The sequence below is a fragment of the Orcinus orca genome, chromosome 8, assembly GCF_937001465.1.
Source record: "Orcinus orca chromosome 8, mOrcOrc1.1, whole genome shotgun sequence".
Classification (NCBI taxonomy): Eukaryota; Metazoa; Chordata; class Mammalia; order Artiodactyla; family Delphinidae; genus Orcinus; species Orcinus orca.
In genome coordinates, this window is record NC_064566.1 from 23,666,031 (window position 1) to 23,680,960 (window position 14,930).

Genomic DNA, 14,930 nt, shown 5'->3' on the forward strand with positions numbered 1-14,930 from the left:
ACAAACTTCACACTATATGTTTAAGAAAACCACACACACCTGTCTGATTAACAAATCAGTAAGGCTGAAGTACAGATAAATGAGAATATCTAAGAATTAAAGGGTATTGCTTTCATTAAAAGAAATATCCAACAATAAACCAATGCTTTAACGAACAGTAAAATAATCCAATGAAAAGAAAGAAAAGTCACCTGGTTTGCCACTTAATAATTTCATAACTTTGCTCTACCTCACCTTGTAAAAATTTCTGCCCAATACTACTGATCACTTTTATCAATAGTAGATAAACAGGGAATAAGCATATTGCTTTAAAACATTAACTCAATTTGAAAATTTAATATTACTCTAGTAGAAATGTGGCAGACACCACTATAGCAATTTCACATTAGCTCATATGCCTATTTGATTAACCTGTCTTCCTCACCAGACTAATTTTCAATAGAGCAGGGGTCATCTGTTTTAACATATTCTTGAAAGACACAAAAGTTAAACAAATAGAAACACATAGTGTTCTTGAACAGGAAGACTCAACATCATAAAGATTTCACTTCTCCCAAAGTTAATTTAAAATGTGCTACAATCCCAATAAAAAGAACATAGTCTTCCTGCCCAACCCCACCAGTAGGGCTAGACAAATTGTTTAAAATTCATTTGGAAGAATAGTAAAATAAAAATAAACCAAGAAAACTGGTTTACTGAAAAAGAAGAGAAAGGATAGCTCTATCAGATTTTAAAGCTTACTATAAAATATTTCTAATTAGTAGTGTGGTCCTAAAAAAGTGAGGTACTAATTCATGGACAGACTGAGAAACGGAATAGAAAAGAAAATCTAAAATGAGACCCAACTGCCTATGGAAATTGCTTTGATTGTACACGTGAGCAAAATCCAAATGGGTTAAGAATGAATTTTTTTCTTAAACTATGCTTCAGAAATTTAAATGTGATTGCATGATTATTTCATACAAACTTAAAAACAATATAAAGATTCACCATTTTGCACTCTAATTTTCTCCATTTATCATCATTTCTAAGGTTCTGGCTTAGTTATCAAATTAGAACTATTTTTCAGTAACGCTGCAATTATTCAAAAAACAACCCTTGCATAAAATACATTTTATGCTGACAAAAGCAATTAAAAGTACAAAAGAACAGTGTATTTCCTTTTAAATCTTAATGCTAAATAAGCCCTTCTTTAAATACTTTCAGAAAAAGATGATCATGATAAATAATGGAACTGGTTATTACAAAAAGCACACACGTACTCTTTAGTGAATATCCCCCGAGGGCCAGTGGCTGTGCCCTGGTTAGCATCCAGTGCGTGTTTTTCCAGAATATTGCGGGCAGCTGGACTTAAACGGAACCTAAAGAAAACATGAAAATTAATGGAACCAATGAACACTTATATTTGATTCAAATATATCTAAATGTCCACAGTTTTGCTGAGAATTAGAAAAATTAAAACATAATAAAGCTAAAATGACTCCCATAGTGACAGTCAAATAAATTAATCTGTACTAACCTGGTTTATTTTACTATGAAAACATTTTCATACAAATTTAACTAGTTATTATTTCAAAACACTTTTAATAAGAATAAATATTCATAGGGAGAAAGCTTCTATTTTGACTAATCACTTTTCACATGGCTCCTCACCACATACATCAATAAGAAACTATGTTGTTCCTTCATGTTTTTTTTATTATAGTAAAATGTATGTAAAATTTACCATTTTAAGCATTTTTAGGTGTTATAATTGAGTGGGATTAAGTACAATTACAATGTTGTACAACCATCACCACCACCCATCTCCAGAACTTTATCATTCTCCCAAAATGAAGCTCTGTACCAATTAAACAGTAACTCCCCATCCCTCCCAGCCCCTGGCAACCATCATTCTACTCTCTATCCTTACTAATTTGACTACTCTAGGTAACTCATATAAGTGAAATCATTCATCATTTGTCCTTTTGTGATTGGTTTATTTTACCTAGCATATCTTCAAGGTTCGTCCACGTTACAGTATGTGTCAGCATTTCCTTCCTTTTTAAGACTAACATTCCATTGTATATATATAGCACATTTTAGACATACGGGATATTTCCATCTTTTGGCAATTGTGAATGCTGCTGCTATGAGCATGGGTATATAAATATCTCTTCAAGACCCTGCTTTTAATTCCTTTGAGTATATCCAGAAAAGGAAGTGCTGGATAATATGGTAATTCTATTTTTAATATTTTGAGGAACAGCAATTCTGTTTTCCAGAGTGACTGCACCATTTTACATTCCCACCAACAGTGCACAGAAATACTAATTTCTCTATATCCTCAGCAACACTTGTTATTTTCTGTTTTGGGTTTTTTTTTTCTTGTTTTTAGATAACAGCCACTTTAATTAGTGCAAAGTAATACCTCAATGTGGTTTTGATTTGCAGTTCCCTAACATCTTTTTATGTGTTTACTGACCATATGTACATCTTCTTTGGAAGAAATGCACACTTGAGTCCTCTGCCCACTTAAATTGGGTTGTTTTGTTGTTGTTGTTGAATTACATCTTAACATATTTTTTCAAGTCCTTAGTATTTACATGCAAGCATTTTTACTTCATATATAAAGAAGAGAGGCAAACACAATTATGTTGATTCTACAGACAAGGAAACTGAGACACACACCAATAGGTCACATGAATAAGTGTCTACTCTTCAAATAAGACCTTTAAGCCTAATAGCAAACACAAATAACTACACAGTCATATTTTTAAAAATGAGTAAAACGGGCTAGATCCAGAAGTTTATAACTCCGAAAAGGAGAGGAACAAATGTGGCATTTTCTGCATTTCTGGGAAACAGCTCTAGTTGATATGGGCTCAATGGTACCAAATCTTCAGATTTTTCAAGAGAAACTGAAATTTTAGATTTTTTTTTTTTTTTTGCGGTACGCGGGCCTCTCACTGTTGTGGCCTCTCCCATTGCGGAGCACAGGCTCCGGATGCGCAGGCTCAGCGGCCATGGCTCACGGGCCCAGCCGCTCCGCGGCATGTGGGATCTTCCCAGACCAGGGCACGAACCCATGTCCCCTGCATCGGCAGGAGGACTCTCAACCACTGCGCCACCAGGGAAGCCCTGAAATTTTAGATTTTAATGTAAGATTAGCTAGTAACAAACCAACTGAAAAAATTTTTTTAAATCACTACATGGGCCAACACTGTGCAGGTTCACAGGTCAGCTGTTTTTAAACTACACCATGGGGTTTCAGACCCATGAAAATTTCTAACACTGGATATTAACAAAATCACAGAGTATACCACCTTTGCAAAAGGGAAAAGAGCATTAAGTACCAAGCATCCATGAGCCTACCTTGTGATTTTCATGGAAAATAAAGAGTCAAGGCAATGGAGTCAGAAATACTGTGTATGATAATGGAAAGTTAAAACTCAGTACTTCAAACACACTGGCAACTTCTTCTAACAAGAACTGACAATGGTAAATGACTGGAAAAAAATATAAAAATGAAAGCGTCTGCATTTTTACTTATGCTCAAAAGCATTCTTAATAGGACCATTTTTCTAAAAAGAACTTTTTTTACAATAAAAAAGGAATTTCATATAATTATAGAGAATATTAAAGTAAATAAAACATAATTTTCAGAGTCCATCGATTAAAGTTATGGAAAGCTAAAGTGAAACGATGTTTACTAAGTATCTGTGTTGTTACAGAACAACTGGACAAAATCGAGCTCTAATACATGTCAGAAACTCAAATGCAGGGTAGTTAGAAAAGGAAGGCATGTTAAAATGCTAATTTCATTTTATATCAGCTATACATTTGAAACTGTAATTCACATTACAGTAATTAGGATTCCACGAATGAGAACACAATATGAAGTTTGGTACACTGAATTCCATTCTGGAATCCTAAAGCCTAACTCAAGCTCAGTGGGGACACAGGCTGTTTGTCTTTTTCTCCACAAGGTGTACAGGGCCTTCACAGTACCTGGAATATAGTAGGTATTCAATACTATTTGCCTGTGGAATAAACAATGATGGTAAAATAATCATTCCTAGACCTCAGTTTCCTAAGAGAAAAAAAGGGAAGAGCAGCAACTTCCTACTTAATGTACAAAGGAGTTTTAAAAAGGATAATGATTAAAATACTCAAAAAGTTGCTGTAACATTTTTTTTTTTTTAAATAACATCATTCAAATAAACATACTCACTGTAGTTTTCCTGGTGTGTGTTCCTTTTTGACAGGGGTAGAAATCTGTGGTTCTGGTGAAGGGCAAGGCACTGATGGTTTTGAAGCTGGTGACGAAGGACCTATATCTTTGGGAATTTCAACATGTTTCCAATCTTCTCCTTCTTCAACTAGCAAACCAATTAGTGAACCTAGCCGTATATTTTTAGATCCTTCTGCAACCTATATTTTAAAAAGAAAATAATTGCAGAGATGGAAAGACTCATGACTTCATGAAGTAGTTTATTCCTTGGATAATTCTGTACCAGTTAGAAATCTCTCTTAACGTGAGCTAAAATCTACACCTGAGCTAGCCTGCCTCCGCCTTTCATGTGCCTTGCCTACCTTCCCGCACTTACCCCTTTTTTCACTACTCTCCTCCTTCCAGTTACTGATTCTACCTCCTAAAAAAAAAAAAAAAACAAAAATCTAGAATCTCTTCTCTTTCCCACAGGCTTCAAATATATAAGAGCTACCATTACCATCTTCCTCTTGATGTCATTCAGTACAAATCCAAAACAGGAGTTGTAGTAACATATCTTAACTATTGGTCTTTCCCAGACAGTTTCCACAATGGCTTAGAGAATTCCAAGATTTCATAAGGGATTAATTCCTTCAAATAAGTCATATTTATGAAAATTAATTTAAAGTAAGATCTTTTCAGTAAACTTAGTCTCTGGAAAAAAGGACATCCCATTGTATAGACAGAATTGGTTAACTACTGTGGTTAATAATGTTAAATATACTTTCCACATTTCTCTATATTTAATTTCTTCCCTGTATGTATATTTGAAAGACCTAAGAAATAAAATAAAAACCTCATGAATTTTCTGTAAGTACATAAGAAACATGGTGGTGTCTCAGCTGACCACTTTTTCATAGATATTGCCAACTAAAAACATAAATAAGATCGAAGATGATTTTTTTAAACTCAAATATATTTGAAGCATTTCAGCAGCATTAATTTATAAAGAAAGAGTTGATTCTTATTTACTTATTAAAAGAAGTCCCTAGAGAACCTTCAGATGATAATATAAGTTCAGTACTGGAAGCAAATGTCATTCCTTCAAAGTTTTCTATTGTTCCCTTTCAATTACTTTAAATAAGGTTCATTAGAGATGTAATCTAATGAATAATAGAATGACAGACTGCAGGACAGTCACTAGTATAGTAATTATAAGTAAAAGCGTAACTCTTAGAATGGGTTTGACATTTTCTAAGTAACAGTAATTTTCATGGTTATTAATATGTGCACTATTAAAATAATAAGGCATAAATTCTGAGAGTTAGGAAGCTTTCTAAGTTTACTAACTACTGATGGAGAAGAACAGTAAATATATAAAAGAAATGGGTACGTAAAACTAAATAAGGATGTTTAATGAATTGTGGCTGAGGAAAGAAAAATGCTAAACAACCCAAGAACAATTTGGTTAGTTGTTCATCACATACTAAAAAGTTTCACTTCTGTGGACTGCTCATTTTTCTTTACTATGTCAAAAAGATGAGTTAAGATTACTAATGGGTTAACACTTTTTCTTCTTCTGAAAATGTCTATTTACCTGCTTATGAACTGCTAACTCAAAATCACAAAGTAAAATGATCAATTTTCTTAAAAAATTGATAGAAGAAAGCATTAAGTGATATGAAGTACACTTGATGTTAATTCCTATCAAAACTGAACCAGAAATAGGATCAATATCCAAGTTCAAAGAACCTCACTCAAATAAAAAGCATTCTTTAAAAAAAGGAAAGTTTTATTTTAAAAATATCAATAGGTTTCTAAAACCTGAATCAGATACTATGTAGAATCTGAAACTGACACCTCACCTTGTTTCCTTTACTACAATAAATCATATAAATGATTCCGTATATACCCTACTTATTGACACCTTCACAAGTGGGCAATAATGAGCATTTAGTATCATTTCCATTTTTACCATATCTAAATATCAAGTAGATTTTATTTTTAACTACTCATATTTTTCCATTAAAAAATGACACGATGAAACATGAAATCCAAATACCATGAACAATGATATACTACCACACAACTTGAACATATTAATAGAAGTTATAAGAAAATAATGCCTATTATAGTTCCATTTAAAGTCATTAAAATCACTATACAATTTAAAATCACTTCTCTTTTTCTATTCCCTTAGTGCAATAAGAGATCTTTTAGAGGCGTGCTAGTTTCCTGTAGATATTTGCTTATGTTGTGGTCAGCAAATATTTAAAATTTGTGTAGACTCAGTAACAGAAGAATATGCTCTCTTCAAAACTGTGCTGAGAAACCAAATGAGCCTTTGTTACTGCTCCCTCTAAGTTAGCACTGTGGATGCGCTCTGCTCCACTACAGCATCTGGAGCTTTGCGACACCTCAGAGGCCCAGGTCTTTTCCCAGGCATTTGACTTACTTGATCAAAATTCTCCCTTACTCTTGTGTCACTGATTTAATATTAAATGCAAGATTTTTACACTTAGTTCTGCTAAAACAGCCCGTTAATGCTCAAATATTCGATCTGGAGTCTGTCATTTAAACTACTAGCCTTCCCTCGCAGTTTTCTATAGGCTCCCTGGGCTTCAATGCTGGCTCTGCTACTTACTAGTTATGTGACCTTGGTGAGGTTTCTTTATCTCACCATGCCTGTTTCTTCATCTGTAAAATGGAAATAATACTACTAACTACTTCACAGAATTATCATAAGAAATAAATGAGTTATATACAAGACACTCAGAATAGTACCAGACATCTAGTGAGTACTACATAAATTGGAAAGATGCTATTATTATGATTGCGGTGTTGTTTTCCTCCAAGTTATTTTTAAAACAAAAATATACTCAACATGGATCAAGACTGAACTACAGAGGACTGTCCCCATTGGGAAGGACTGGAAATTCATATCGAAAGGCCCAGCATGAGGCTGGGTAAACAGCGACATGTGAGACATTGATACAAACTATTTCTGTGACAAACTATTTCTCAATATACATATACCTATAGAGTCTGAATTCTATCCCTAGGCGCAGACCCCTGGTATGAGTCCTCTCTACCAGAGACATCCCCCAAAGCTGAAATGTATTATCTGCAAATGTGCTAAATACAGCCCCCTTAATAAGCTCCAGTGTACCCAAGGATATGAGATGCTAAAGACACAAAATATCTACAGCAGTATTTCGCAACAGAGAAATTGTTTGAGAGGGTTCATGCCATTAAAGGTGCTGGTAAATACTGTCTGCTTTGATTCTGGCATTAAAAAATAATCAGTAAGTTAAGAAATTATTTAAATATTTTTCTTCTTTAAAACAGAACAGTTTGAGAGCTGCTAAGTGAGTACTGAAGGAACATGCACAATGGTTAGTGGAGATAAGCTGAGTCACATGACTGGCTTAGTTGGCTTGCAAACAGTACAGATTTTCCATCATAGTTTGAACCATTATACAGTTTTAACTTGTTTTTATTCTTTAATATATATATTTAACTTATATACACTATGAACTTTGGTTTAAAAGGAAGACACATAGAAACAATGAAGCAGAAAACAAATCAATAACAAGCTAAAATGCAGAGGGGAGGAGAGACATCCACTAAGTCCTTGAATACCAGTTTGCCTGGTACTCAAGTGCCAGGCACTGTTCTAGCACAGTATTAACTCATTTAATTCTCTTAAAAACCTTATGAAGTGCTATTATTATTCCCATTTACATATAAGGAAACTGAGGCAGAGAAAGGTTAAATAACTTGCTCAAGGTCACAGGGCTAGTTAGCAAGGAGTCAATGCAGTGTGACACTAGAGACAACATTCAATATGATCAGTACCCAATCTGTAAATTATATTAGCTCAATCAAAATGATCATACAGCACCTCAAGACACTGCTACTATTTTTACAAAGAAGCTTAGAAAGGAAGAGTAGATTATAAATGATTTAGCTTTTAATTCATGGGGAACATAGACTCATTTACTACTTCAATGTCATTTACCCATTTCAGTAGTAAAACAATTAGAACTGAGAGTATCTCCCAATTAGTAGAATTTGCTCTGAGCTTTGAGAGGGTATTTTCTCAGTTAAAAATATTATAGTCTACAGAGAAGAATCAACTGAAGGTCTTACAATTTCAAATTTCAACCATTAACTTTCAAACTACAAAATGCAATGCTGAAGGAGACTGCAGGCAATTTAATAAAAAATAATGGAGGGGAGGAGGGAATCTAACCAAAAAATAAAACCTTATTGAAAAAATCCATTCTTTCGAAAACATCAGTGACACAGTACTGGAGTGGGAAACAGTCAAGAAACTGACTGACCTTGACGAACAATACCAGAAACAGTTAGGGCCTGTTGTTTTCGTAGTAGTCAGATGATCAACAGAGAGTTTTAAAATCTGTTTTAATATCCATGGATGGTAGGTTTTAGAAAGAATTCTGTTTTTGAAAATTGTTTTGAAGAGTAACGGCCTACCAATAAAATAAAACTCTATCAATGAATGCACTGCCAGTCAATAAACTAAAATTTTCTAAAATTATGTAAGTTTAAATATTTTTTTAATTATATAAGTTTAAATAATCCTAACATCCTACGCCCTCCTCACCCTCAAAAGTATCCTGACTTGTATGACAAATTATATAGTAACCCTAAATACATTTGAAGCCAAACTACACAATCTCTAATAAACTCTCCAAAAATGTCATCCTAATATTCTATTATATTACCATGTAAAACACCTGCTATCCAATTTGCTGAATAAATTTAAGACTAAACTTATGAACTGATATATGTGTAATAATGTAAGGTTTTTGCATGACAACTTACTAGTGATTAAATGAGAATTTAACAACTCCCCAATTAACTTAATTGGAAATAAATCATAAAATTACACTGATACCAATTATTCTTTATTAATATTATTAAGAGCTTCTAAGCTTTTTTTCTGGCTCTAATTGAAATGTAATAATATTATTTTACATTTAAAATGGAATTCAGAGGTAAAAATTATGAGTACAAAGAAAAGAATAAGATTGGGAGGAGAGGGAGAGTATAAAAACCTCTCACAGACTATGGAAGTAAATCCCTATGAATAGCAAAATAGGTTATAATTCCTAATCTTTCAAAATGTGGGCAAACTAAAAACTAGAGTTTTATATCATCACCTGCCTTTTAACAAGCTCAATTATCCAACTCCTTGATGCTGAAAGTAAAAATCTCTTATATGTATCCCTTTAAAAATCATTTATTATGTGTGCTAAAATATGAGGATTATTCCACATTGAAAGACAAAGTTGTAACTTGCTAGTGGGGTGGTTGAGAATGGAGTGGGGTGAAAGGCTAAAAAAAAAGACAAAAACCAAACACTATCAGTAAAACCACCGTAATTTTTTTCTCCATTTTTTTCCCATAAAATTGCACACATTGTGACATGAATATACTCCTATTCCTATTATCCAAAATGCATGTGGAATAATAATAAAGCACAAAGCCCTAAACTACATACAGTCTTTGGCAAGGAAATAGCTATCTGTGCCGCTAAAGCTGCCGTCAATCACACCCCCCACACCGCTTCAGAGCTCTGGGGCCAGATGAACAGTCACTACTGACCTATGACATCATTAGTAATCTGAAATGCATTACTAAATACCTGAGTGGAAAATGCTGTCAATTCTGGAAGACTTTCACAGCCAAACAATTCAGAACTAGGGTCAAAAACACAGCTTGCCAAAAGCACACACAATAAAATGTAGTTGCGTTTATTACATATGGTAATTCAAACAACCTTTTTCCACTTCAAAATGCTGCATAAATTAGTGAAAGAAACTACTTTTGGTATGAACATTTATTTTTTCCTAGTTATAAAGGTATAGAAATTTTACCCTTCCATTCACATTTCCTCCTAGGAAGTATGTTCAACAATGTGTTTTAACATGGCTATTAATATTGAAGATGACAAGGAAGTTTGACAAATTAGAATGTAAAAGATAAAATATCAAGTATGACATCCCAAGGTATGGTCTTTGAATAGAATGTATGAAGGAAGGCATTATATGCATGGTCAAAGCAGAGGTAAGCTGGTAGCCCAGAATTAAAACCACATCAACAATGGACTACTAATAGACGTGCAGTTTATCTGTACAAATCAAACTACAGAGGCACAAATGGATGCTTAGTGTCTAGTCACAACCAACACAAATTATTAGACAAATATTATTAGACAAATATACAGACTGAAATGGGGGCTTATGGTCAGACTGAATGAATAACTGTAATAATAATGGGAACAGTGATATTTATTGACACCTGGTGGGTGATAGGTCTTGTGATGAGTGTATATGCATTATCTCACTCAATCTCTACTACTACCCCATGACCTAGGTATTATAGTTATCTCCACTTTATTATGAAGGTAAAAGAATTTGCTAATCATGACATAACTAGTAACCCGCAGAACTTATTAGCTATATGAATCAGGCAGCAGTGTGACTCCAGAGCTTACAATCTTAGCTGCTATACCATGCTGTCTATTAAATGTCCTACATGTTAAGAAACAAACATGCTCCATCAGTGAGTATACCATGTAACCTTAAACAGGCTTTAAGCATTTCATTTTACTTTACTTTTCACATAAATTCTAATATTCCATTATAAAAATAACATGCCTATTATAGAAAATTTAGAATATAGAGAAAAACAGAAAAAAGCAGAGCAGGAGAATCACTTAGTTCCACTACCCAAAGACACATACTCAAATTTTTATAACACTTCTTTCTAATCTTTTCTGTATTTATGTTTTTAAAGTTCTACAAGATTGTAATCACTGTCCACACACAATTGTAAAAGCATTTTTCCAAAATTTTTTTCAATTTTTGTTAACTTATAAAGAAATCACATTTTTTTCCTAGAAACAATTTTTCATTGGCTATATGATATTCCGTTATTTCCTTCCATTAATTAAGTAACCTCTCTTGTATTGCTACACATTTTGGTTGAAGGGTTGTACTAACTTCAGCTTGTAATAATGCCACCAAAGTATCCAAGTTACAGCTTCATATTTTTAATTAGTTATAAAGCAAAGTTTGTTCAGAGAAGAGCCTTGAAAATTACTGCAATGTATTAAAATTTAGATCTAAAAGGAAATGACTTTGGTTTTGCTAGCCCCACAAGTATATTTCCTTTTGCTCATGAAGCAGAAAATATGCTATCAAAAGATAAGATTGTCAACTACATTCAAGTATATGAAATATTCCATACACATCTTTTTAAATAATTATATTTTTAAATAATTATAAAAATGTAAAGGATGAATAAAACTGTAAGAAAGAGTAAGAAGTAGACCAGGACACTGAGTGTGGCTATGAAACCCACAAGCAAGACTATGCATAGGACAACTTCAAATAGTCTCATCTAGAGAAAGGAGCTGAGCAGACAGTCACTTTATACACTTTCTAGGTTTCGGAGTCCTGGGGATAGATGAAGACAGGGTTTCTTGCTTTCATGAGATTAGAGTAAAACATTTCTTTTTAAAAATTTTACCAACTATAAACTTGGAAATTACTAGCTCTAAGCTTTAACCTATTGCTTTCTTTGTCTTCAAATTCCACCTCAAATAGACTTCTCTCATCCTTCAGGCCAGAATGCTTCTCATTTTCCACTAGGGAACCCAAAACACTGAGTTATCTTTATCATGGTTGAAATAGTTCTATGTTGTTTGATCATTACTGGCTACTATTAGACCTTAACACTAAAATATTTTAAACATCTGAATTTAAAATGTATTATGTATACTATAACACTATAAACAAAGAGGTAAAAATAAACAGTAACTCAATTTCAAGGAACTTTACATTTAAGAAATCTTCATCCTGTTGAAGACAGTCAAAATAAAAACTTACCACTATTTTGGCCAAGATGCCGTCATCACTTGCATCTAAGGTAACCACAGCTTTGTCAGTCTCTATTTCACATAAGGCATCTCCAGTACTCACAGCTTCACCTACAAAACAAGACTGGGTTTGTTTTGTTTTTTAAAATATGAATATTAGTTATGTGAGATGGTGTGTGTAAAGTGTGTAAAACACGATAATAAGTACCAAAACACTCAATAGCTATTTCTGGGTTGTGGAATTACAAGTAATTCTCATATTGTGTGTGTGTTTCTGTGGTGTATATGTGTATGCTTTGTTGCATTTCCCAAAAGCTCAATAATGAACCTAAATTATATCTGTTATAATAAAAAAGTGATTATAGAGATTATTAAGCAAACATTAAAAATGAAATCGCATTTTATAGAGAATAGAAAGGGATGCGTATCTTCCTCCAAACAAATCAATTCCAGACCCCATATTTCTTCCTTTTTAATATATTTTGATTATTATTCCTTAAGAAGACAGTTTTACAATTAATAACACCTCCGGGTTAACACTGTATGCGAGTTCAGAAACCCTGTCTGCACCACAGAGCACAAATGAATAAAAACATATTAAGCATAAAGAGAGAAAATCAAAGACATAGCTAAGGTCAAATAAGAAACACTTCTGTGCAACAGAAACAGTATAGATATTCAAAAATGCTGAGCAGGACCTGACTTGCTGGTTTCTGGAGCTAAAAGCAGGTTGTGGGGAGGAAGGGTGAAGTACAGTAGTTTCCTTTGGAGCAAAGGGAACTAAAAGTGGCCTGATGAAGCAGGGGACTCAAATCGATTCTCTGCTTAAAGCTAGGGCTGGCTGCAACCAAAACCTTTGACTAGAACTATGGCTTTATATCAGAAATGAGGGTCTAAGAAGGTAGGGGACAAAAACACTACCTCAATACCAGAACAGAGTCAAGCCACCCTCTGGTTCCATTACTTTATCTGCCAATATCCCAAATATCAATAGCAAAATCCCTGGATTGAGGGGCGTGGAAAGGGAGACTCAGGGGACAGGTAGGAAGACATCGAAACTAAAACAGAAACATTCCACTCAACAGTAAATTGCAAAACAAAGTTCCAAAACATGAAGAAATTTAATGCTAAGAAAGAAAACCACAAAAATCAGTAATTGGAACAGAAATTCATTTCAGATGCAATCTATTTAGTGCAACCCACCAAAGATTTTAAAATAAGTATCTTAAGGATGTTCAGAAATAGAAATGAAGGTATAAGATCCATCACAAGAACAAGAGATAAAAAAGAAAAATAATGTACAGACATAAAGCACCATCAGGTTGAAAGGAAAAAAACTAATTAGAAATCTTGGAAATGAAAGATACAATTAATGAAATAACAAGAAACAATCAATGGGATATATTCTACAGTCGACATAGTGAAAGAATGATTTAGTAAATTAAAGATAGCTTCAATGAACTAACCGGAACTTAATATGGGCAGACAAAAGGACAAGTAGAAAAGAGCAGTTAAGGGACATAAATTGAGGCTGCAGTGTTTGTCCAATGGAGTTCCAAGGGAAGAGATGGGAGAGAATAGTGGACAAGCAATACTTGAAGAGATAATTGCTGAGAATTTCCCAGAGTTAAAAAGAGATATATATCCTCAAAATGAAAGAGCACTGAAAGAGTTTAGAGTGTGGTTATCTATAGTGTATTGACTAGGAGGGGGCACAGGGAGCCTTGGAACTTGCTGGAAATATTCCGTATCTTGACTAGGTATTAGTAACCTGGATATATGTGTTTGTAAAAATTAATTGAGCTTACACTGTGCAGGTAATACCTTGATAAAAAGAATTCAACAGAAAAAAAGAGTATTAGACTGTATAAACATGACTCCACATCATACACTGTATAGAAATTACATACTTTCAACAATTGAAACACAATTTTAAAAGCTATCAGAGGGAAAAAAATAGATTACCTCAATGGAATGACAGACTGAGAGCACACTTCTCAGCAGCTGCAATAGAGGTCAGAAGACAACGGAGTAATATCTTCAAAAAGCTGAGGAAAAATAACTGTCTAGAATTTTATATGCAGCCAAACCATCATTCAAGAACGAAGGAAAAGTTCAGACATAAAAGCTAAGAAAATTTACCACTTACTGATGAGCTCTTACAAAATGCAGTTTATCAAAAAGAAAGGTAGACACAGAGGGGACCCATGGGCTACACAAAACAAGTTACCATAGAAACCGATAAAGTGTTAACATTTAATCATTTAAAAGGTAATTTCTGAGGGGTTAAAAAAGTTTACAACTCAAACATTAAAAAAAACAATAAGACGGATAAGGATATTTTTAGGTGATAAAACATGCTAAGAACTTTGATACAGATAGGAGGAGAAAATACTGGATAACTCTAGACTGCACTGGCAAAATATAATTAAATATGTATCCTAAAAACTTAATGGTGTATACCAAAAAATATAAAAATGGAAACATAACCTACAGCATTCATAAAAGCAGGAAATATAGAAAATAACAAAAACTATTATCCAGTTGAAGGCAGATGCATGAAAAGAAAAAAGCAAAGGATAAAAACAGAAAACACAAAAATGGTAGAAGTCCAAACACATCAGTAATTACAATTAACATAAATGGATTAAAACCACCGACTAAAAGAGATATCAAAATGAATAAAAAAATAAAATCTAGTTAAATGTTGCTTATAAGAGACAGACATAAACAAAAACAGAATAAAAAGTAAGATATAGAAAAATGTGAAGCATACAAATACACCCCCTCACATACACACCAAAAACAGCTGGTACAGCAATATGA

The 14,930-nt window shown here is 33.4% G+C and overlaps 1 protein-coding gene across 1 annotated transcript in view; it reads right to left on the reverse strand.

Annotated features, from left to right (window-relative positions):
- The window catches only part of PDHX (pyruvate dehydrogenase complex component X), a 75,715-nt gene that overhangs the window by 26,785 nt on the left and 34,000 nt on the right, over positions 1-14,930 (reverse strand). The window contains exons 3-5 of the mRNA XM_004264000.4: positions 12,115-12,215; positions 4,214-4,413; positions 1,263-1,361 (exon numbers count right to left, since the gene is read on the reverse strand). Coding sequence (XP_004264048.1) covers positions 1,263-1,361; positions 4,214-4,413; positions 12,115-12,215 — 400 coding nt within the window. The remainder of the gene's footprint in view (positions 1-1,262; positions 1,362-4,213; positions 4,414-12,114; positions 12,216-14,930) is intronic.